At 41.2% G+C, this 23,191-nt stretch overlaps 1 protein-coding gene across 2 annotated transcripts in view; it reads left to right on the forward strand.

The window, feature by feature from the left end:
* The window catches only part of Ptcd2 (pentatricopeptide repeat domain 2), a 29,266-nt gene extending 25,176 nt beyond the window's left edge, over positions 1 to 4,090 (forward strand). For both annotated transcript variants that reach the window (XM_013015804.1, XM_013015805.1), the window contains 2 exons: positions 1,389 to 1,502; positions 3,314 to 4,090. In XM_013015804.1, the coding sequence (XP_012871258.1) occupies positions 1,389 to 1,502; positions 3,314 to 3,538 (339 nt within the window). In that variant the 3' untranslated portion in view covers positions 3,539 to 4,090. The remainder of the gene's footprint in view (positions 1 to 1,388; positions 1,503 to 3,313) is intronic.
* Positions 4,091 to 23,191: the final 19,101 nt, after the last annotated feature.

Raw genomic sequence — 23,191 nt, forward strand, 5'->3', positions numbered from 1 at the left:
AGTCTGTTCAACATTGTTAAAACATAAACAGCCATAGAATAGCTAGTTCATGATTAAAAAGGAAAGCTTCTTTCAGAAAACCTACCTTTCGTTAGCCCAAAAGCCTTTGAAATGTTCATCCCTTTGACTTAGTAATTTTATTTCTGAAAATCAAGTCTTAAATTACCAGACTTCTTTGAAAATATATATATATATATATAAAACAAAAAATAGCATTTTCCCATGATTAGTTCCTATGTATTTGTTAAAAATGAGGTTTTGTAATTTTTTTATGCATATGTATGTGTGTGTGCACTGGTACTGAGGCTTGAATTCAAGGCCTCAAACCCTCACTTGGCTTTTTGTTCAAGGTTGATGCACTACTACTTGAACCATAGCTCCACGAATCTTACAGACTTTTCTTCCCTGGCTGGCTTAGAACTGAGATCATTAGATCTCAGCCTCGTGAATAAGATTACAAGTATGAGCCACCAGCACCTAGCTTTTTTGTAATGTTTCTAATTGTTGTGAAAGATTATTCATTGAATAACAATTGGCAAAAAGAGCAATCAAGTTTTGAGGAAGCTAATATATTTGAAAGATAGTAAGTCAAATTGTAAACTGGTTAACATTGATTGGCAAATTCTCAGTTACTCTCATTTCCTCTTTTCTGTGGTTCAGATTGTACAGTAAATATTGATAACTAGGGGAGAGATGTACTCTGTTTTTTCTTGCATTGAATGTGTCAGTCTGATGGAAAGTAGTTAGTAGCATTCTTTTGAAAGCAAAATCCAGTGCCCACATTTGAAGGTTTCCTTAATATAAGTAAGTGGGAAGGTCTCTGTAAGTCTCCTATCAGCCTCCACTCTGCCTACAGTAGCGTGCTAACAACTTCAAATGTATCATTTACACATACCCAGTTTAGGAGACTGACTGTCACGATCCTGAATACAGAGGAAGAAAGGAGGAACTTTTTATCTTGTTTGCTGTATCCCTCCTGTGTGCTAGATTTTCACTTAATGTTCACAGTAACTCAAATGTGGGGTCTGACAATACTTTTCCCATTTTACCAATGAGGAAATAAAATTGAAATTAAGTGCTTGGCCCTGATTCTTACAGCTAGTAATTGCCAGTGTTGAAATTTCAACCTATATCCAAAGCCCATGCTCTCTCCATTGTTTCCTGTCTGCAAGTTTTGCAGTTGTGAAATTCGATTTGCCATGGGAAAGCAAGTGTGAGCTGGTGGGCACCCATTCAAAACACTATTTTGGACTGCGAGCTAATGAATTAGGAAATAGCATCAAGGTAGGGTGAATGTCTCTTGTTACAGGCTTATCTAACTAGATATGGTTCCTGTAATTGAAATGCTGGCTCATTCTTGTTTTTGCTTATTTCTTCTTTTTATTCAGATTGTAATCCATATCCAATCAAATATGTTAGAAGCCTTGATAGATGTGCTACAGGGTGCTGCAGAAGGAAATTTATCAAGGTTTGTGAAAAGAAACAAGTTTTCAGAGGAAGTGGTAAGTAGGCATGTGCTGCATACATCTCTTAAAAAATGTTCACCAGTGACTTTTCTTTGTGGCCTCCAGGGCTTGAACTCAGGGCCTTGTGCATGCTATGCAGGTACTCTTATCATTTGAGCCATACTCTCAGCCCTCTTTTTTCTTCTTTTCTTTTCTTTTATTGTTGTGAAAATACCATATAGAGGGGTTACAATTACATGGGCAAGATAATGTCTTTTTTTCTTTATTATTTTTTCCAGGTAGGGTCTTACATTTTGCCTGGAGTGGCCTTAGACCACCATCCTCCTACCTATAACCTCCCAAACAGGTGGGATCACAGGAACTTACCAGCATACCTGGCTTATGATTAGATGGAATTTTTTGCCTGAGTTGGCCTTGAACACAGTCCCCTCCAGGGTACACCTCCTGAGTAGTGTGAGCCACCATGCCCCTCCTCACCTGGTGTCTTAATTCTGTAACCCACCTCTTTAGAGACATTGTTGACTAGGGTACCTTCTTTGTTGCTCCTGTTTTAAGACTTCCATGTGTCTTAAAAAAGACTTCTTTTTTTTTTCTTTTTCTTCTTACACAATATCCTCCAAAATGTTTCCAATTTGTTTCCCTGCATTGTTATTATGGTTCTAATCTCTCTTTTCTTGTGGACCACAATTTTATGCCTTTTACCATCTTCCCCTGAAGCCTCCAAAATCTTTTTCCTACTTCTTACTCTCAGTTAATGACCTTGTTTTCCTGTTTAATGGAGAAAATAGATACAGTGAGAAGAAAATGACTACCACATTCAAGCTTCTGGCTCATTTCCCTACATGCACATAGTGTTTGGCATTTATCTGTCAGCCTCTAATTACTCACTAGATCACATCTCCTCTGCCCCTATTCCAGGAAATCAGTCTAAACATGTCTCACTCTTTTGAGCATCATCAATATCTCCTCCCTTAGATCATTTCTATCATCAAATAATATGTTATAGTATCTTTCATCTTAAAAAAGAAGAAAATTAACCTGGTAGCTCATGGCTCTAATCCTAGTTGTTCCAGAGCCTGAGATCTAAGGACCATATTTCCAGTCCCAGCAAACAAAAATGACAGGCTATTTATTTTCAGTTAACCAGCAAAAAGCCAGAAGTGGAGGTGTGGCTCAAGTGGTAAAGTGCTAACCTTGAGTGAAAAAGCTAATTGAGAGCAAAAGGCTCTGATTTTTAGCTCGGGTAGTGTCACCATAAAAAACAAAGCAAAACAAAAACCTTCTATCATGCCAATGGAAGCAAAACATGTGTTTAGCTAGGAAAGTTGAGCCTCATAAAACGTCAATTCTTCCCAAGCTAAGGTAATAAAATAAGGATAAGGTCCCAATAAAAATACCACTATGTTTTCTTCTGTGTCTTCAATTTAGTTGAAAGAAGAACCAAAAGAGAATAGCTAGGAAGAGCCTGTGAAAAAAGAGAAATAAGAGTTATGAGGTAAAAAACTATAGTGTGGCTTAACTCGAATAGATTGATCTGTGGGACATAAGAGCAAGTCCAGAGATAGACTCAATTGCATGCCCAAATTTAGATGGAATGACCAGCATTTCCGATCAGAACGGACAGATTGGTACTGTGGCTCAGGTGGTAGAGTGCTAGTCTTGCGCTCTGAGTTCAGGGGCAGCACCCAGGCCCTGAGTTCAAGCCCCAGAACCGGCAAAAAAGAAAAATAGACTTGAAGAACTAGATGTTCCCTGTACATTTTGCAAGTTTGTTTCTACTTCTGAAAGGATATGAAGAACAAAGGACTCTTATAGAAACATAATGACTTGCTTTTCTTTTTTTCCAGCTGGCCAGAGTAAGGGAAAAAGTGAAAGATGTACCCACTCTTATGGCCAGATTTGATGAGATTTATGGGAAACTGCACATAAATGGCCAAGTCACCACTTGCACCTTGGACGCTCTGCTCTGCCACACCCCCAAAGATAGGACATCCCACACATTGCTACTAAAAAAGAGGACTATCAGCCATCGAACTCTTCAACCCCTCAACCATTCCCTGCTGGCTGAGTAACTATTTTCAACCTTCCTCATGGTTTGAGGAGCCTGAGAGGCAAGGCATCTTACTTCACCAGACATTTTGCTAACACTTGGTCTTCTGCTTAAATTCCAAGTCCACTGAGTGGTGACACATTGATTGAGAGGTTATGCTGCTGTGCCACTGTGAAGCTGCTCTTCAGTATCAAATGCCAATGGAAGAGCAGGGTCCTGTTTCCAGTACAAACCTCAACACCAGAAAAAAAAAACCTAAGTATCCTTGGGAAGGAATTTCACTGGAAGCCTAGTTGACCCCGACTCATTTTTCAAGGGAGGAATTACTTGAAAAATTACACTTTGCTGAATTTAGATCTGAAACCCTCTTCTGCCATGATGGGAAATAACTAAGAACTGTTCCACTGTTCACCACGTCTTGTCTGTGATCCTAAGCAAGGTACTTCAGCCCTCACTTTTCCATCTGCAAAATAATGGCGTCTATGTGCATTTGCAGATTGATCTGAAATTGTCATCCAAGGGTCAGTAGGGTTAAACTTTCCCCAAAGTCAAGGAAATAAAAAATAGCTGAGCAAACTTCTTGAGGTTGTGTTTGTTTTATCTTCTTAGCATCATAAACAAAATCAGAATTTAACTTTCAGGAATATGTTAGGCCAGACATGTTGCTACATCACTTGGGACATAGGGGCAAGAGGATCACAAGTTCCAGGCCAGCCTGGAAGCTAAGTTTTTGAGATTCTAGTCCTACCCACCAGCTCAAAAAAAAAAAAAAGAAAGAAAAAGAAAAGAAATGCAAATAACACCTAAGGCATTTTAATAAAAAGTGCTTATGTTTTTACTGCATTAAAGAAAAAGGAGGAGGGAAGGTAAACTGTGTTTTTCAAAAGAAATGCCACTATCAAATACCAATGCTTATTAGTCTTCTATGTGGATTATAAATATTTGGTGGTTCATCTTGTTAATGCTTTTCTCTTTGGATACGATGTTAGTTCTACAACAATTTGAAATACAGTATCTGGTCAGTTTTGCATATCAGGTCACTAGTGTGTGGTAAAAGATACACAGCAGCTCCACACCTCCCCCTCCCCCAACTTGGCCTTTTGTTTCTGTAAGCCTGGAGGAGCTTCTTTGTGGCTTCCATGTTAGTGCTCATTACAGAGTAATCTAAGTTCACTGAACAATAGGCTTAATTGTGGAAATAGGCTAAGCCTTAGCAATTTTTGTTAATGGCTTTATTGAGGATAACCCAAAAATTCCACAAACTTTTAACCAAGTCATAATAAATATTACTAAGAACTTATAGAGCAAGTGAATATTTACTTGATACAAACCAGATGCCAGTGGCTCACATCTGCAACCTTAGCTACTTCGGAGACTGGTGTGATTCCAAACTAGCACCGGCAGAAAAGACTCCATTGCAGTGCAAGAACCTGGACAGGAAGTGAGATTCTGTCTCAAAAATAACCTGTACAGATAAGAGGCTGGAGGCATAGTTCAGTGGGAGAGTGCCAAGTCTTTTCTTTGAAGTAAATGTTTTGTATCCTTTTGGTTTTGGTGGGTTTTGTTGTTTTTCAGAGACAGGGTCTCCCTATGTAGCCCAAACTGATCTGGGACTCATCTTCCACAATTAACCTCCTAAATGTGTTCACAACCATGCTCAGCCCCTGTTGCATCTTTTCAGTTTTCTGGTTTTTGTGGTACCAGTGCATCTAACCCAGTGCCTTGCACATGCTAAGCAAGTGCTCTGCCTCTGAGCTACATCTCCAACCCTGTTTAATTTTTTTCTTATGTTTTATATCTCAAGATTGTAACAGTATATATACTCACAGAGAACTGGTTAAAATACAGGCTGCTGGGTTCTATCTCCATTTCTAGTACTGTACATCTGAACTAAGGCCCAAGAATTTATGCATTTGAACTAGGATCAGTGAGTAGAATTGCTAATGAATTATTAAGGTTCACCTGGGCAATGAACTTCAAGAACAGTTGGTATAAGAGAAAAAGCTGTGTATCTTCATATAGATAGGAGGCTCAACTTTCGTACCCATTCTTGGTTATCTCTGGTCTCTGGTGAGGAGATGGAGGAGGAGGGAATCACCTTGTCTGTGGCATCTGCTGGGTGGCAGGGTTGATCCCAGCAGGCTGTTGAGAGACTAGTGCTGGCACTCATTTCTGAGGTTTGCAACCTCTGCCATCTGCCCCTACACTTAAGTGTCTTACTCTACTCTTGCAACAACCAACATAAAGTCATCCACAGGGTTCTTTGATAAGGAGTCCCAAGGCATTATCACTTAAGGATGATAAAAGTGTCTATGTTGCTTTCAAATACATAATAAATACATGCAAACTAAAAAGACAACATTTAGTAAAAACCATACTTTATAACATTTCTAGCTATAAGTGAGGGAAGGGGTGACATTGTCCAAAGAAAGAGTAAAACAAAAATGTATTCTTTACCTGACTTATATAATGGTAACCGTTCTGTACATCAACTTTATAATAACAAAAAAACTTAAAATTTCCATCTATAAATACGACTTGGAGGAATTAAACTTGGTAGATAAAATAGTCATTAAAAAAGTTACAGTGGGCCAGGCACTGGTGGCTCACACCTATAATCCTAACTACTCAGGAGGCTGAGATCTGAGGATTGTGGTGCAGTTCACAGCCTGGGCAGGAAACTCCATGAGACTCTTATCTCCAGTAAACCACCAGAAAACTGGAAGTGGTGCTGTGGCTCAAGTGGTAGAGTGCTAGCCTTGAGCTGAAGAGCTGAGGGACAGCGCCCAGGCCCAGAGTTCAACCTCACAACCAACAACAACAACAAAAACAAAAAAGTTACAGTGGCAAAAGCAATTGGTCAGTAATACTTGATTTACATAAAACTTTGTCACTAACCAAGTCATTGTAAAATAGATACCAATGCTAATGACTTAAGAAAAAAAAAACTATTTCTTTAGAAAGGAAATGGCTCAATTACATTGCATAGAAAATGAGTCAAGGGATTAAGTTGATTTAAATGCTATTTGCTCAAAAGGTATCTTCTCAGCAAAGAAGTGATTGTTACTGTAATTCTGGTGCATGTAGGTTTATCCATTTAACATGGAGTCAAAACGAGATCTTTTAAAAATGCCCTTATTCCTCATGGAGCTTGCATTATGCAAGTGCTAGAGACATCAAATGGGGAACTGGGCTGTTGGCCACATGACTACAACTGGGGTAAGTGCTGAGTGCAGGGTACATTCCATCAGTGGCCTTACGTAATAAGTAGTGGACATTTGCACCCAGCACACTCCCATCCTAGGGACCACAGATTGTGATTGTTTTGACACCGAATGTACATTGCCTCGTGTCACTGCAGAACTTTTTCTACCTGTGTATATCTAGTCTCTCCTGAAGCTGATGTGTTTTCCTTTTCTAGTATATGATCCTCAAATGCCTATGAAGCATAATAAGTAGGGCCTTAATATTTTTTTAAATAAGTGAAGTAATTAATGGCAGGCTTTTGTTCATTGGAATAGTCTACCATGATATACTTCCCAGTTTCTCATACACTGGTGGTTGTTTCCCCATTCACATAAGACAGAGCCAAGATAGGAAGAAGGAGAAGGGATTGGTTTGCACAGGAGACCTGGGCCAACCACTATATTCCTGTAGTGGCCCAGAGCCCCTCTCTCTTGCTCTGCTAGACCATGACGGCTTCCTCAATAGTTTCAAGTACTCAACTAATCTGATAAGTGACTTGGGGAGAGATGGGGAAGCAGGGATTGACCACAAAGGTTCCAAGTGAAACTTTGCAAGCTGCTAATGAAAGACAATTAGATGCCACTTATGCTCCCCAAACCTTTTGCCTGCTGCGGCCTCCAAAGATGGAGGCCTTTAGGGAGGAGCCTGAGAGTCAGGCAGCAGCATCATGGCCATAAAGATGAAGATGGGGGGAAAAAGAAAAAAAGTCCCAGAATGAAGGCAAACCACTACTTGCCTGGTTATCACTGGCCTGTTCCTGAAATGCCCCAAAGCTGGCTACTTTAGGAGAAAACACCCTCATTAATCAGACTCCAAGAGGAATAAGAAGAGGGAAGACAGCTCACAAAGCCTCTTGGTATCATGGCCTGTAAACCAAGTCACATTCTTGACAGCCAAGCAGCAGAACATGCTGGTATAACCCATTGTGCCCCCAGGGGGACACATTCTGTAGGCATGCATGCCAAGAGGATTATGGTGATCACCAGCTTCATAGCTGGAAATACCATACTAATGGTCAGGTAGCATGATGGGTGTGTTCTAGTTGCAATTGGCAAGATGGTCTCATGCACATCAAGGACAATTCTATTCCAATTGTGCTCACTGAGAGTCAAGGAGAAAACCAAGCAACAAACATGAGGCTTTAGGGCCAGAGGGTTTGTCTCTGTATAAAACTAGAGAGTGAACAAAATACCATTTCCAGTTTGGATTAACAGAGTTGCCTCTGATGCGTTGGTGACAAGAAGTTCAACGGTAGTAGTTTATAAAAAGAACACATCTAATAAATAAGACTTGCCATTTCTCAGGCTTTGTGCACATATCTCACTGAGTTCTCAAGAAAACACCAGGAGGACGCCGGGCGCTGGTGGCTCACGCCTGTAATCCTAGCTACTCAGGAGGCTGAGATCTGAGGATCGCAGTTCAAAGCCAGCCCGGGCAGGAGACCGTGAGACTCCTATCTCCAATAAACCACCAGGAAACCGGAAGTGGCGCTGTAACTCAAGTGGTAGAGCACTCGCCTTGAGCTGAAGAGCTGAGGGACAGCACCCAGGCCCAGAGTTCAAGCCCCACGACCGACAAAAAAAAAAAAAAAATACCAGGAGGGACTGTGACCCCATTTTATAAATAAGGGGTCTAAACCTTAGAGATGTTAAGACATTTGACCTAAGCCCAGCTGTAAATATCCCATTGTGGGCCCAACCGAAAGGCCCCCACCTTCCTTGACCTAGTGGCTTTTTCATTCACCTCTGCCTGCTTGCTCTTATCTCCTATAAAAACCCAGCTCCTGTCCCAACTCTTAGGTACAACCTCCAAACTGCAGGAAGGTCTGTGCCCTCGCTGTTCCTCAATAAGCAGTCCTCCCCTGTTGAGTCCTCCCCTGTTGACGATTAAGTCTGGCCTATTCCTTTTCCGTTCTCCTCCATTTTCCTAACAGAACAGTGTTTGAAAACAGACAATTGAATGTCAGAGCTTGTGTATCTACTGTCCATTTAAATGGTTCCTCTGCGTGTGTGTGTGTGTGTGTGTGTGTGTGTGTGTGTGTGTGTTTGAAATATACCCTGGTTATTCTTCAGTTGAAGATCTTAGAATATGACAGTAGAGGGCACCCAAAGCCCCTATTTTGTAAAAGGTGCTATTTTTTTTTTTTTTTTCAAAAATGTCTTCCATTTTTTGGAATTTCGAGAATAGAGGCCTGCACAGGCTACACAGAAAAGCTGCTCATAGATAGACTTTAGGGGTAATGTAGTAGGTTGCCTTTATTCAGGGTAAGAATGAGCTGTTGTTGAGAGGATGTTTTTAGGAGAGAGAAAGCAAGGAGGTTGATTCTCTGCAGAAAGAACACGAATGTATATGCGCACACACAAGCCTGGTCGTGCACATGAAACACAACAGATGTTTCATGAGAAAACATTGTAAAAGAGAAAGAAAAAGGATGGTGACTCATCCAAGCTGGAAAGGACTTTTCTCCTAAATTAACAGGACAAAAGAGTCATAATTAACTGTTAACCTTTATTTGCTAAAGTGCCATTGTATGTGAGAGAATTGAATAGGAATTAGGATCTTAACAATTTTGATTGTCATACCAGATTCATCAAATGACAGGCATACCAAATATTTCATTTTGCAAGTTTCTTTCCATTTCTATTTTTAATCTTTGAGACAGTGGCACTATGTAGCCCATGTGGGCCTTGATCTTACCATCTCCTTACCCATGCCTTCCAAGTGTTGGAAATTACAGGTGTACTCCACCATGCCCCACTTAAATTCCCTCCTTCTTAATGATTCAGAGACTAGAAGATGACATGGGTCTCCAGCGTTGGCAGCAAGTGAGGCATATCCGATTCAATTTTGCTTTTCGTCCACATTTCAATAAAACAATGTCTTAGGGTTTGTTTTCTTCTCCCTAAATTCTACTTCCTCTTTCTCCTCTCTCTGTTCTTCTGTTTTTTTTTTGTCTTCCCCATTATTTTGTTAATGCTTCTCCCTTTGAAAATGAATATATTTTACGTCCCTTTTTTTGGGCTGGTCATGCCGGAGGTTAGCTTCCTGTGCTGTCTTCTTCCACACACTGACTCAGAGGAGAAGCTGACTGCCAAGAACTTAGGAGAAACCCAAAGTTTGCTTCAGTCCTGTTTTTTTTCCCCCAAGCTCCAAACCTCTTATTCCAAAGACCTGAACAAGTCAAGTTGAGAGAAGCAAGCAACATGTCTGTAAAAGAAGCCTGGCTAATTGGAGCTGCCCAGGACTAACCAGTCTACCTCACGCACCTACCATCCCTGTGTCTGTGGACATAGTTACACCCCTCACAGTATAGCATGGGCTGGAATCGCCAACTCATACTTTTTACTGCACTCCAAGGTTCATTTAATAAAGAGTGTTTAGCAACTATCTATTTACTTACTTATTTGTTTGCTAATTTATTTGCTGGTACCGCAGCTTGAACTCATGGCCTGGATATTGTCCCTTCGATTTTTCACTCAAGGCTGGCACTCTATCACATGAGTCACAGCTCTACTTCCAGCTTTTTTGGTGGTTAACTGGAGATAAAAGAGTTTCTCAGATTTGTTTGGCCAGACTGGCTAAAAACTATGATCCTCAGATCTCAGCTTCCTGAGACTACTGGCTCATCACTGCTTTAATTTTTACTTATTCCCTTATTTGTTTGTTTGCTTGTTGTACCAGTCATTGGACTTGAACTAAGAGCCTGTGTTTTGTCACTTAGTTTTTTTCACTTAAGGGCTGGTATTCTGCCACTCCAGCCATAGCTCCACTTCCGGCTTCTTGCTGGTTAATTAGATATACAGAACTTTCCTACATGGGCTAGATTTAAACCTCAATCCTCAAATCTCAGGGCCCTGAGTAGCTACGATTATAGGCACTCATCTTTATTGGGATTTAGTGATGATAATAGAAATATCTTTTCTTGGGGCTGGGAAGGTGGCTCAGTGGTAGAGCGCTTGCCTTGCATGCATGAGGCCCTGGGTTCGATTCCTCAGCACCACATAAACAAAAAGAAAAAAGCTGGAAGTGGCGCTGTGGCTCAAGTGGTAGAGCGCTAGCCTTGAGCTAAAGAGTTGAGGGACAGTATTCAGGCCCCACGACTGGACCAAAAAAAAAAAAAGAAATACCTTTTCTTCTTCGCCCTTAGCTATCAAACTTTCCCATCCAAAAAGAAAAAAAAGTGCAAAGGAAACAAGATCAAGTAACACAAAGTGAGCTTGGGGCTGGATTTGTTCCTGTCAGTTCCAATAGAACCACATGGAGTTACTAAGGACATTTACCCACTGGCAGTAACAACAGCACAGCAGTGAAGCAGTGGCTCAGGTTTTGAGAAATTTAACCTGCGTGCAAACACGTAACAGTGTTTTCCTGGCAATCTGCAGTTTGACAGACTAGGAAATGAAAATCATCATTATCACTATAAGCTTCCTTTTTATGAGTTTCCATTGCTGGGAGAGGTACCTCTGCTATTTATTGCCTGTCCCTCTCCCCTTCACTCTTTCCTTCCTTCCTTCCTTCCTTCCTTCCTTCCTTCCTTCCTTCTCTTTCTTTCTTTTTCTTTCCTTCTTTCTTTCTCTCTTTCTTTCTTTCTTTTCTCTCTTTCTCTCTCTCTTTCTCTTTCTTTCTCTCTCTCTCTCTTTCTTTCTTTCTTTGTTTTGCATAAACTTCAAATTAAAAACATGATTAAAGGTCTCAGGAGGGGCTGGGAAGGTGGCTCAGTGATAGAGCGCTTACCTTGCATGCCTGAGGCCCTGGGTTTGATTCCTCAGCACCACATAAGCAAAAAGAAAAAAGCTGGAAGTAGCACTGTGGCTCAAGTGGTAGAGCGCTAGCCTTGAGCTGAAGACCTGAGGGACAGCACTCAGGCCCAGAGTTCAGGCCCTACGACTGGACCAAAAAAAAAAAAAAAAGAAGACAAAGAGACAGCTTTTACTAAATCATCCATGCGTACGCTTTGGATTGTGCTTGCCCCTCAGCTTGAGAGGGAAAACCTGGGCCATACTAGTCCCGCTCTTAATCTTGCTGACCATCAAATCAAGAATAAACTCCAAAGTCCACATGGTACATGATCTTCACCACTGACCTCTCCAGCTGCAGCCCTCATCTATTTTCCTTGCTTGTCTTATTCCTACTACCCAGGCTTTCTGACTGTTCCTGAAAGACCTCAAGAACTTTGGGGTCTTTTCATTCTTGTTCTCCCTCAGAGCTGCCTTCCTGGATGACCCACTCTAAGTAACATTATCTCTGTTCCTTCTCCATCATCATGACCTTTGAAAAATAGAACATTTATGAGCCAGATATGATGGTGCACACTTGTAACCCCAGCTACTTGAGAAGTAGAGACAGAAAGATGGTAATCCATAGCTGATTAGGGAAAAGTTAATGCAAAGCTATCTGAAAAACAAACTAAAAGCAAAAGGGCTGTTTGGCTCAATTGATAGAGTTATTTGTCTTAACTGAAGTACTATACTCACAAAAAGGCATTTATTGCTCTAAATTTATATTTTTTGCCAATTAGTTATTGTCTCTGGAAAAGAGATTGGCAAAGTGCAATGTAAGGACCAAATCACGACTGCCTTTGGCATTTTTCAGCACAATTGTAGGGCTGAGTCACTACTGGCAATGTAGAGACTACATCGTCCACAAAGCTGGACATACTTATTATCAGGTCCTCTACCGAACAAGTTGACTAATCTATGGTCTAGAATGGAGGGCCCCTGAGGACAGGACTTTGTCTCTGGTTCACTCCTGTAGCTTCCATTCACAAAATATCCCCTAGTATTGAGTAGGTGTTTGACAAATATTTACTAAAAGATTGAACAAGTGGGTGAATGAATAAATAATTCAGTGTGTTTAGAAAATGCTTTTCTTACTTCAAAGGCTACTTAGTGAGCCCCAACTTACATCTGCTGTTGGACTCTGAGCAGAAGACACCATGATTATGACAGACCAACAAATTCAAAGCACTGTGAAGAATCCCACAGTACAGGCAAGTGCCAAGGACTGTGGGAGCTGTAAAGATGGAGACTTGCTCTAGGCATGTGCAGATGGTGAACTAAAGGATGATTCTCCAAAAGAAGCACGAAGGTTGCTGCAGGCAGAGTAGATGGAACTCTGTCCCGGAGGAGGCCCTATAGTTCTCTGGGGAACAACAGGCCATTTTGGATATGAATAATTGGAAGGAGGCTTGAACAATTTCTTCATAGGATTTCCATATCCACCATCTCCATTCTCCATACCTTGCTGACACTTCTTCTTTTGTTGTCATTTAAAATTTGGAAGATAATAATAATAATTCTTTTCTCCTGAGGCTTTCAGATCCAACACAATGTACACTTTATGCATCTTTTGAATGGACATCTGGGACTCCATAAGATCAAGTTTTCTCAGCCTTGGCACTATTGATAATTTGGGCCAAAAGATATTTTGTTGTGGGAGACTCTTTTGTAATGTGGTCTCAGTCTCTGGTCTCTGCCTTCTGGATGCCAGTTATATCCTGTAGTCATGACAACCAACAGTGTCTCCAGGCTTTGTTATTTGTCACAGGGGGTGCAATATCATTACCTCAGAGAGAGTGTCAGCAAAACACATAGGTAACTCACAGTTCAAGCTCTTAACAACTTGTAAAAGCTGGCTAGAAGGAGCTTTTGTTTTAATTTTGAGATAGAGTCTTGCTTGCTTTGCCAGGACTAGTCTTGAGCTTGGATCATCCTATCTGTCTCCTGAGTAGCTGGGATTACAAGCATGGACCACTGTGCTTTGGTTAGAGGGAGATATGAAAACCTGAGGTGCTGAGGCCTGTGCATTCTCTACACTTCTTTTGTTCTTGAATAAAATTTACCCATTCCTCTTCATCTCCCCATGATCACCCAACTATGACAAATATGACGAGCAACCCAAGAAATGGAAGAAAAGACTTTAGTTTCTTCCTCACCTTAGTTGGGTTACCTCACTGGTAGCCTTATACTTCCTAGCATTCATGGGATCTGTATTAATCTGAATTATGCTAATGTAAATATGCACTGAACAGTAAAATACTACTCAAGAATTTACAAAAAGAACTAGCTGAGAGACAGTCAGCACATGTTCTCTCTTATATGCAGAAGTCAGATCTAAAATATACTGGAATACGATAAATTATACAGGATTCTAGACCTGACACACAGGCCAAAAGAGGATACTCTTAGGGAAGAAACACAAAGGCACAATAGCTATGTGCCTCTTTATATTTATAGAAAGTTTAATATATATGTATATATATCAAAGCAAATTCTAAGATACGGAAATAAGAGATCTCTTTTTGTTGTTGCAGTTATTGGTTCTATTTTCTTTCCTTTCTGTATGGTTTATCTGTGTGTCGATCCATGGTGAGGGGAGGCACAGAACTCAAGGGGAAAGGGGTGAAAAGTGCCTCAGTGGAGCTCACTGAACACTGTGAAGAAAGTGAACTCTACAATTTCTGGGTAGAGATGGGAGAGAGGGACTGGGAGACAATGCGGGAAGGGAAGACACTGTACAAAAGGAAATGTACTCATTACCTGACTCAGGTAATTGTAATCCCTGTATATCACCTTTATAGTAACAATAAAGTAAATAAAAAATAGTTGTTGATCAACACAACAATATGAGTGACTCAGAGGGTGATGCTGAGGGAAAGATGTCATATTGTCTGATTCCATTTACTTGATTTTCCAGAAAAGGTGTGATCATAGGATAGATGAGGGACTGGGAGGGAGAGAGGTGGACTTTAAAGAGTGAGTAATGAATGCATCTGGGGTAATAGAAATGTTACATGCCCTTATTTGAATATACATATATACACATATATATGTATGTATGCATGTACATGAATTCACACATATGTTAAAACTCAGAAAATGAACATAAAATTATACACAAAAGCATAGTCTCTGAAGAATATGATGCACTTTCAATATTCACATGTTTTCCTCTAACCACAAAGTATTTAAAAAATACACCAGGTAGCCAAAGCTTTTACCATTGGTGATACTACTTGCACAGAGCTCAGGAGAGGGAAGAAGAGCAACATTCTGGAACTAAATGAAGGGTTGATGCTTACTTGCTTCAATTCCTCTTTCACATTCCATAGAGCAAGGTGATCTTCGTTTCTCAATCCCAGGTTACCAAATTTCACCCTGAAATTCTCTCAGCCTTCTTGCCCAGAAGAGGAGGAAAGGTTTCCAGAAATCTGATAGATATTAGAACAGATTGGCCAGGGTCACGAGGTAACCACAAGATCCCAACCTTGTGTCTGATACTCTCAAGCAGGTGAAAAAGGCTCAGGGAAGTGTTAGGTGGGGCTTTTCTGAAGGAGCCTGTGGGATTCTCTTTCCAAGGTTCTAGGAAAAGAACATCATGAAATAATAGTGGCTTGATTCTAAAGGCAAGTAATATCCTTTACGTAAATAGAACTCGACTTTTTCCATCAGAGCATGGCATTGCCCCGTTCATAAGGAAATAGAAAGATTTGGGGGAAAATTACATTAAGTAAAGTAAGGCAGACCTAAAGAAACAGAGGCTGCATGGTTTTCCTCATTTGTAATAATTCAATTGTGACTATAAATCTACAAGTAAGTCCAATCGATAGTAAAAGACAAAAAATTACACTTGGACATAACTAATTAAGCAGGACTCTAAACATTCACACAGTGAGACCAAACAACAGGATATTGCTAGGAGAGGATCACAAGGGCTCAATAGCCACGATCACACAAAATGATGCTAATCGAAATGAACTCCAAGAAAATGGAAACAAGAGGGTTTTTTTTAAATTGTACTGTTTGTGGTTCTTTTTTTCTTTGTTAGTCTTCTGGTTTTCCCCCCCTTTTGTCACTGTTTCGTATTTCTGTACCCGATGTCTTGTATGTAAGTTTATCTGATTTGGAGAGGGGAAGGGAAAGTACAGAACCAATTCAGCAGTAATACTCACTAGACACTAGACACTATTGGAAATGAAATATACAACTTGGGGGAAGGTAGGGGCCAGGCGGGGAAAAACTAGGAGAAAATGAAGGAGGGGGTGACACTGTTCAAAAAGAAATGTACTCATTACCTGACCTATGCCACTATAACCCCTTTGTATATCACCTTTACAATAAAAAATGAATACAAGGTTAGAAAAAAATCTTATGTGTATTATTTACGTGAATAAGGTCACAAGATGTATGTGTATTGTGATTAATCTGAGAGGGGATTTGTCTCTCTCCTTCCACGTCTCATCTTTTATCTACACTGAGGATTGTGAGAATGCTGGAGATATGTAGGAAGGTAGCGGTGACTTCCATGGGGCATGTGCACATATGTGTCAGTTGAGGGTACAACTATCCAGCATTCATGTCCCCTTTTAATTTGAGCAACTACACAATGTGGTAAAATGCTTTCACAGGAAAACATTATTCACTGCTTATGCAATAATAATAATAAATCACAGCATGATCATATCAGAAAAGAATGCTTGGCACCCCACAGAATGAAATACATGACAATGACAAGAGACATAAAGTGTCATCTACTGATGGTTGTCCTGAAAGAGCCTGCTTGTGGTTACTCAAAGCAAGCCATGGCATAATTATTGATATTATACTTCTTCCCTATTTTTTAATCATCCAGAATCTGAATCAGACAACTGGAGGTCTCTGAGTGTTCATAGGTAGCGAGTACATGGCCACCCTTGGGGAACTGTTGGTTCGTTTCCCTCTCAGGTGAATGTCTACTGAAAAGATGAGCTAGATATCTCAGCCCCTCAGTGTCTACACTGTTCAGGAAGAGGGGTTGGCAAAGGCAAGAGGTAGGTGGCAGAGCGTCTAAAGCTCATGGTTTGACATGGTTTCATGGGAAGCAGAGCTTTGAACTGCTGAGGAGCACATTGCATCATTTATCAAATTTGATCCTTGCAACTACCCTTCTCTCCACACCTCTAATGGCAGGAAAGACTTTTCTAGAAGCTGGAGACACAGCATATGTAGGAAATTGCCAGAAGCCACTCAAAGGCTATCGAGAAAATAGGATGTCTGTAAAACTTGAGTCTCTGGATTTCAGAGCCCCTGCCCCCCTTCAATCAATCACATGGTAGGTCACATAGACCACAACCTAGAAGGTGAAGATGAGAGCTTCCCTCAGAACTCCCACCACTACCTCAGTATCCCAGGCCTGGAGATAGGGAGCATACATACTTGAGAATGTGCCTGACCCCCTGAAGAACTATGTCAAACCTCCGCTCTCTAGGAAGACTGTTCTTGCCCACCAAGAACACTAGCTTTACATCCAGGGCTGTCTTTGTACATGAAAGTTTTTACATGCCCCAGGGCCTGAATCTTCCTGAAGTATATTCAGATCCTACAGCTACAGCAGTGCCTGAACAGACCCTGAACTTTATTCCTTAGAAGGAATAAACAGCCATTTATACTGTGTTCTGTAAAATTGAGGATCATAGCATAATACAATCCTTGCATGTATGGTGTTTGTCAAGGTACCTGCCTTATAATTAGCTTGTGATAGACGGTGGCTCTTTGGGTTCACCAGCTTCCAGGGTGGTCCCCAATGTCTTTCATCTCCTGTCACACATACCCTTGGGAGTCGTCTCTATCAAAGAAATGGCATCATCATAGGATGATTTCTGAGATGAGGTCATAAAAATGAAGGAAGCTTCTACCTTGCTCTTCTTGGATCATTTAATCTGGGGGGAAAAGACACTTAAGCATGAAGACCATGATGACACTTCAGCAGCCATATGGAGAAGTGTAGGTGGAGAAGAAACAGGCCCGCTACCAACAGCCAGCAATGAACCACCATGCATGTGAGTGAGCCATCTTGGAGACAAGCACTCCAGCCCCAGTTGAGCTTTCAGATGATTTAGCCCTCGTTGACAGTTTGACTGCTACCTTTTGTGAAACTCAGGGCCAAGTAAGCTACTCTTAAACTTCTGACCTATGAAAACTCTTTACAAAAGTATTGACTGCTGTTTGAAGGGAACTTGACATAGAGCAATAGATACTAAACAGGTTATAATTGTAATGACTGTGTGAGTATCAATAGATAGCTCATACATGGTTAGTTCTGTGTTTTGAACAATCTTAATTCACAAGAGGCAAGAGAGTTGGTTTCTCACAAATTAGGGGACAGGTGAGAAGGCGAGAAGATCCTCTTAGTTTTGTTGCAATAGTAGGCAAACTTTCAGAGTCTATCAGAGAACACCAAAGTGGATATTCGAACGTTAATGTGTCCACATAGTGAGACAATTCTGATCTTAACAGCTAATCTTGGAGTGCCCTCTCTATCCTCTACCATTAGCTAAGTGCCAGGACAATCTCTTGCTTACATTCTTGTTGTATCTGTAGCATTCCAAAATTTGGATGCAAATGGTTTTCTCCAAGTAACTACTACTGGACCAAGTTGACAGAAACTCTTGTTTCTTCTAGCCAGGCAGCCTTTGGCTGATGGGCACAGATGTATTTGGCTATGAGTTCCCATGTGGTTGTTTTTCTGTAACTCCAAACTCAAGTCCCCTCCCTTCCCCACTATCTCCGTGGAGTCTTGGGACTGCTTCTGGGGCATTCCATTTCCCAACAACTGGCTTCATTCTTGGCTGTCCCTAATTCTCCTACAGCCCCTGATCTGCCCTGTGTCTGTCAAAACTTAGAAGTTTTAGACCCCAGTCCCACACAATACAGTTCTTTCGGATAACCTTGAATTGTCTGATCCTTAAGTGACCCTAGACTTCTAAGGCCCCTAGAGACAAATTTCCTAGGCAAAAAGACATGGCTCTTTGTTGTACCCAAAACTATCCATTGATGGTGAGAAATGAGTGTCTCAGTATGAGAACCAACTATGTCCCTCCTTCACCCCACTGGGCAATTCTCTCTTTCTGAATGGTTGGCATAGCCTGAGCCCTCTTTGTTTTGCACCCCAAATTCCTGTCATTTTTGTTGGTTTTTATTGGTCATGGGACTTGAAATCTGGGCTTGAATGCTGTCCCTGAGCTCTTCAGCTCAAGGTGAGCACTCTACCACTTGAGCCACAGCACCACTTCTAGCTTTCTGGTAGTTAATTGGAGATAAGCGTCTCATGGAGTTTCCTGCCCGGGCTGGCTTTGAACCGTGATCCTCAGATCTCAACCTCCTGAGTAGCTAGGACTACAGGCGTGAGCCACCAGCACCCAGCTATTTCTTGTCATTTTTAAATTTGTTTTTTTAACCAAGGAGTTAAGATACCAGTAGTTATCAGTTCTATTGTGTCCAGTCTGCACTGAATTTCTAAATTCCTAGTGCTATCCATATATACATGAGACCCCATCATACTCTTCCTGGATATGAACTTGATACCAAATAGGATGATGCACAAAGTTTCCCTGAACTAAGTCAATTGTGTTTGATGAATGCTATTTCTTTTTCTTTTCTTTCTTTCTTTCTTTTTTTTGTCGGTTGTGGGGCCTGAACTCTGGGCTTGAATGCTGTCCCTCAGCTCTTCAGCTCAAAGCTAGCGCTCTACCACTTGAGCCACAGCACCACTTCTGGCTTTTTCTGCTTATGTGGTACTGAGGAATCGAACCCAGGGCCTCATGCATGCAAGGCAAGCACTCTACCACTGAGCCACCTTCCCAGCTCCTGATGAATGCTGTTTCTTACACTGTACTCTACCTGCACTGATCCAGTTGTGATGAGACCAAGTGGGGGACACAATGATCATAATCAGTAGAACATTGTAAGGAATCAGTTTGGAGGAACAGGCAACACCTCCTCTGTATCCACACTTGACAGCAGAGCCCCCGTGGCTTGTCAGCCAGGGTTAGCTTTTACATCTGCACGGTTCCCTGAACATGTTGGGGGGGGGATTGGTGGTTTTGTTTTTTTTTTTTGCAAGTCTATGTGTAGAGGTTAGTGGCCTATATTGTCAATGCTGGGAGTTCATGTTAGCACTCTGCAGAGAAAGTACTGGGTATCATGTACCCTTGGGGTCTTCAAATGGAATTTGAAATTTCCAACAATTCACCTCTGCTTTGACACCGATCTTTGCAAATATAGCATGTGGTTTCTCTGTCACTAAACTCTTAAAAATGTTGTGCTTCCTCCTAGCACATTGGCTTACCCATGAAAGGCAGCCAATTAAGGGTTTTGATTTAGGTTTTATTAATATTTCATGAGGTGAACGGATCACCCTCTTGACTTTTGCACAGGAGACTTCTTCCTGTATTTAATCAAAATTGCAAGTTAGTTTTATTACTTCATATATGTCAAGGAAGAAAGATTCCAAAGTTAGCCCGGGACCAGAGGAAGAGCAGATCCACCTGTCACCGTTGCTATTCACAGGATTCCTCAGGGACTTGGGTGAAAGTCTTTCACCTTCAGTTTTCTCACCAATAAAACTGACAAATGAACTCATCTCCAAACTTTATACCTAATCCCTGATGACAGAAAGAGATGTTTCAGTGCCAAGAGCATTTATGCTATTTGCATGCCCAAAGGAGATAAATATTCTCACAACTGCTGTAAAATGCATAGGGAAAAAAATTAAATTTGCTGATTTTCTTTCCCTTACTCTTCCCAAGTGCTGTTGCCATGTTGACAGATAGTTTTACATTGGAAAATGAGAAGTAGAAGGTGAAGTCCCAGGAACTTCTCCTTTATCTTAATCATCTTTCTTCTCATACTTGGAGTGACAGGAACAGAGAGTAAGGGTGGAAATGATATGATTGATACACATACAGAATCTCATCAGTGGTTGAGACTTTCAGGGGAAATTTAGACCACAGCCTCAGCTTCCCAGAACTTGCTACCCTCTGGAGTAGTTTTGTTTTGAAAAGTCAAGAATGAGCCAGGTGTCAGTGGCTCACGCCTGTAATCCTAGCTACTCAGGAAGCTGAGATCAGAAGATCATGGTTCAAAGCCAGCCAGAGCAGAAAAGTTTTTGAGACTTTTATCTCCAAAAACTACTAAAAAAAAAAAAGTCAGAAATGGCGCTGTGGCTCAAATGATAGAACGCTAGCCTTGAGCACATAGAGGTTCAGAGACAGTGCCCGGGCCCTGTCTGGCAAGCCCCATGACTGGCAAAAAAAAAAGAAAAGAAAGAAAGAGACAAAGAAAGAGAGAAAAAAGAAAGAAAGAAAAAAGAAAGCGAAAGAGAGAGAGAGAGAAAGAAAGAACAAAAGAAAGAGAAAAAAGAAAGAAAGAAAAAAGAAAACGAGAGAGAGAGAAAGAAAGAAAGAAAGAAAGAAAGAAAGAAAGAAAGAAAGAAAGAAAGAAAGAAAGAAAGAAAGAAAGAAAGAAAGAAAGATCAAGAATGCAATCTTTGGAAGTTTCAAGGAAGATTTACTTGATGCTACTTGGCAAAGACCAGTTTCTACAAAAATCCAAGATAATTCCAAGCTTGAGATCATCCTAAAGAAGGGAAGAGAGGACTTGGGAAAGGTTCCTTGGAAAATGAAGCTCCATTGTGAAACATTCTCTAAGATGACAGGGGCCTCCAGAGCTATTCATGCATAAATCACCTTGATCTTTTCTTATTCCCAGCCATCTGACAGCCTACCTCCAGACTAATCCCTCTGATCTAAACAGCTGTCCTGGAGACATCATGCCTGGCCTGGCTCGACTTCCTGGACTGTCAAAGGCCTCCAGAAATGTCAGCTGTTCCCTAGCTTGGTCTTTGAATTGTGGAAAAATCTGAATCTGGCTGCCTCTGAAATCTCATCAACTCTCCTTGCAACCTCAAAGGAATTGCCTGTCAGGTCAATGGTCTCTGAGACTTTCTATTTGCTCATCTCTACCCCTTAGCCTGTGGTGTTTTTCTCTCTCTTCAACTATCAACTCCAAGCCATGATACCAAGAGTAGAATTTGAAAATGGGAAGATCTGCCTTCTGTCTTGGCTCTTCCCACTGCCTCTTGGGTATTGCTGTGTTAGTGTCTTGTCTTCTCAGAGATCATGAAAATGAGACTGATCTTGGTAGAGGCCTAATAAAGGAAAACCTTTCCTCTATATGGCTGGTGATACATCCCTCAAGCCCCTAAGTTTTGTCCCATGGACTATAGAACAGAGTTTACAGATGAGAGTAAGGTTTGGGTACAGTATTCCAGAGTTTCTATTTATTTAAGATGTCATGAAGGAACAGGCTGGGGCAGGAATGCCGAGATCATAAGACTTCTCAGCACAGAGCTCAGAGGTCCAGGCACCTGGGGTTGCTCTCTGTTATTGCTACTCTAAAATCTCAGTTCCCAGGGAGGGGAGCCCAGTACAAGTTCTTGGTAAAGAGCCAACTGGCTCACAGATGGAAATTATAGCATCATCGTGACTCACTGTAAGATAGTTGAAACATATCCTGAATAACATATTTTTGTAAGTCATGAGAAATTTATAAAGGATGCCAATGAATAGATTCAGTTCTACAGCACTTGAAGCTTAAGATTAAAAAACAAAGTTTTAGGGCTGGGAAGGTAGCTCAGTGGTAGAGCGCTTGCCTTGCATGCTCGAGGCCCTGGGTTCGATTCCTCAGCACCACATAAGAAAAAAGCCGGAAGTGGCGCTGTGGCTCAAGTGGTAGAGTGCTAGCTTTGAGCTGAAGAGCTGAGGGACAGCACCCAGGCCCAGAGTTCAGGCCCCACAACCGGACCCAAAAAAAAACAAAAACAATTTTTAAACATACATACAGTGCCTCTACTGCTATTAAAGAAATTGTTCTACCTTATCCTCCTAATTTGCCAGTTCATTTACCATGTGATGGAATCTGTCTTTGGCTATATCAGATTGGTGTAAAGATGAGCTTCCTGGGATGTGGAATTGTCAGTGCAAACATGGTAACAGAAGGAGTGGCATGGTTGGCCCACTGTACTAGGTATGCCAGAAGATTATATTTCCCAAACTCCCTTGCAGTTGAAGAAAATTAGATGCCTAACAACTAGTCAACAGGTTGTGGGCGGATGTGAGAGCCTATGAAATCCCTCTTGACCCTCTCTGCACTCTTCTCTCTGTGTGTCTGAAAACAAACATCTCTGAGCAGGTGCAGCCATTCACTGGAAGAGCCCTCGTCCCCTCACCCTCACTAGAAGCTAAGCCTCACAACCTTTCTCCCATATGATGAGAGTGATGAAAAAGGCTTCAAGTTGCACAAAGCCACTGAGAACAATGTGGGGATTGTTTGTCTCTGCAGTGAGCTATACTGAGAAACAGCACTATATCCTCTGTTAGCTAACCTGTGCACCTGTTGCTGTACATTCAGATCTAGCCTATAAATAGTCATACAACCTTGGACCAGTCACAAAATATCCAGAGGCTTGATTTCCTTGTACTTTAAATTAAGATTCAATCAATGGTTCCTAAATAGCTTTGGGTCACACTCTCTAGAAAGTCTGACAAAGGGCAAAGCTTTAAGGGATTCCGTATTTACCTCTAATCTCAAGCTCTTTGCCACTCTCTGAAGCT

The sequence above is a fragment of the Dipodomys ordii genome, unplaced genomic scaffold, assembly GCF_000151885.1.
Source record: "Dipodomys ordii isolate 6190 unplaced genomic scaffold, Dord_2.0 Scaffold28, whole genome shotgun sequence".
NCBI lineage: Eukaryota > Metazoa > Chordata > Mammalia > Rodentia > Heteromyidae > Dipodomys > Dipodomys ordii.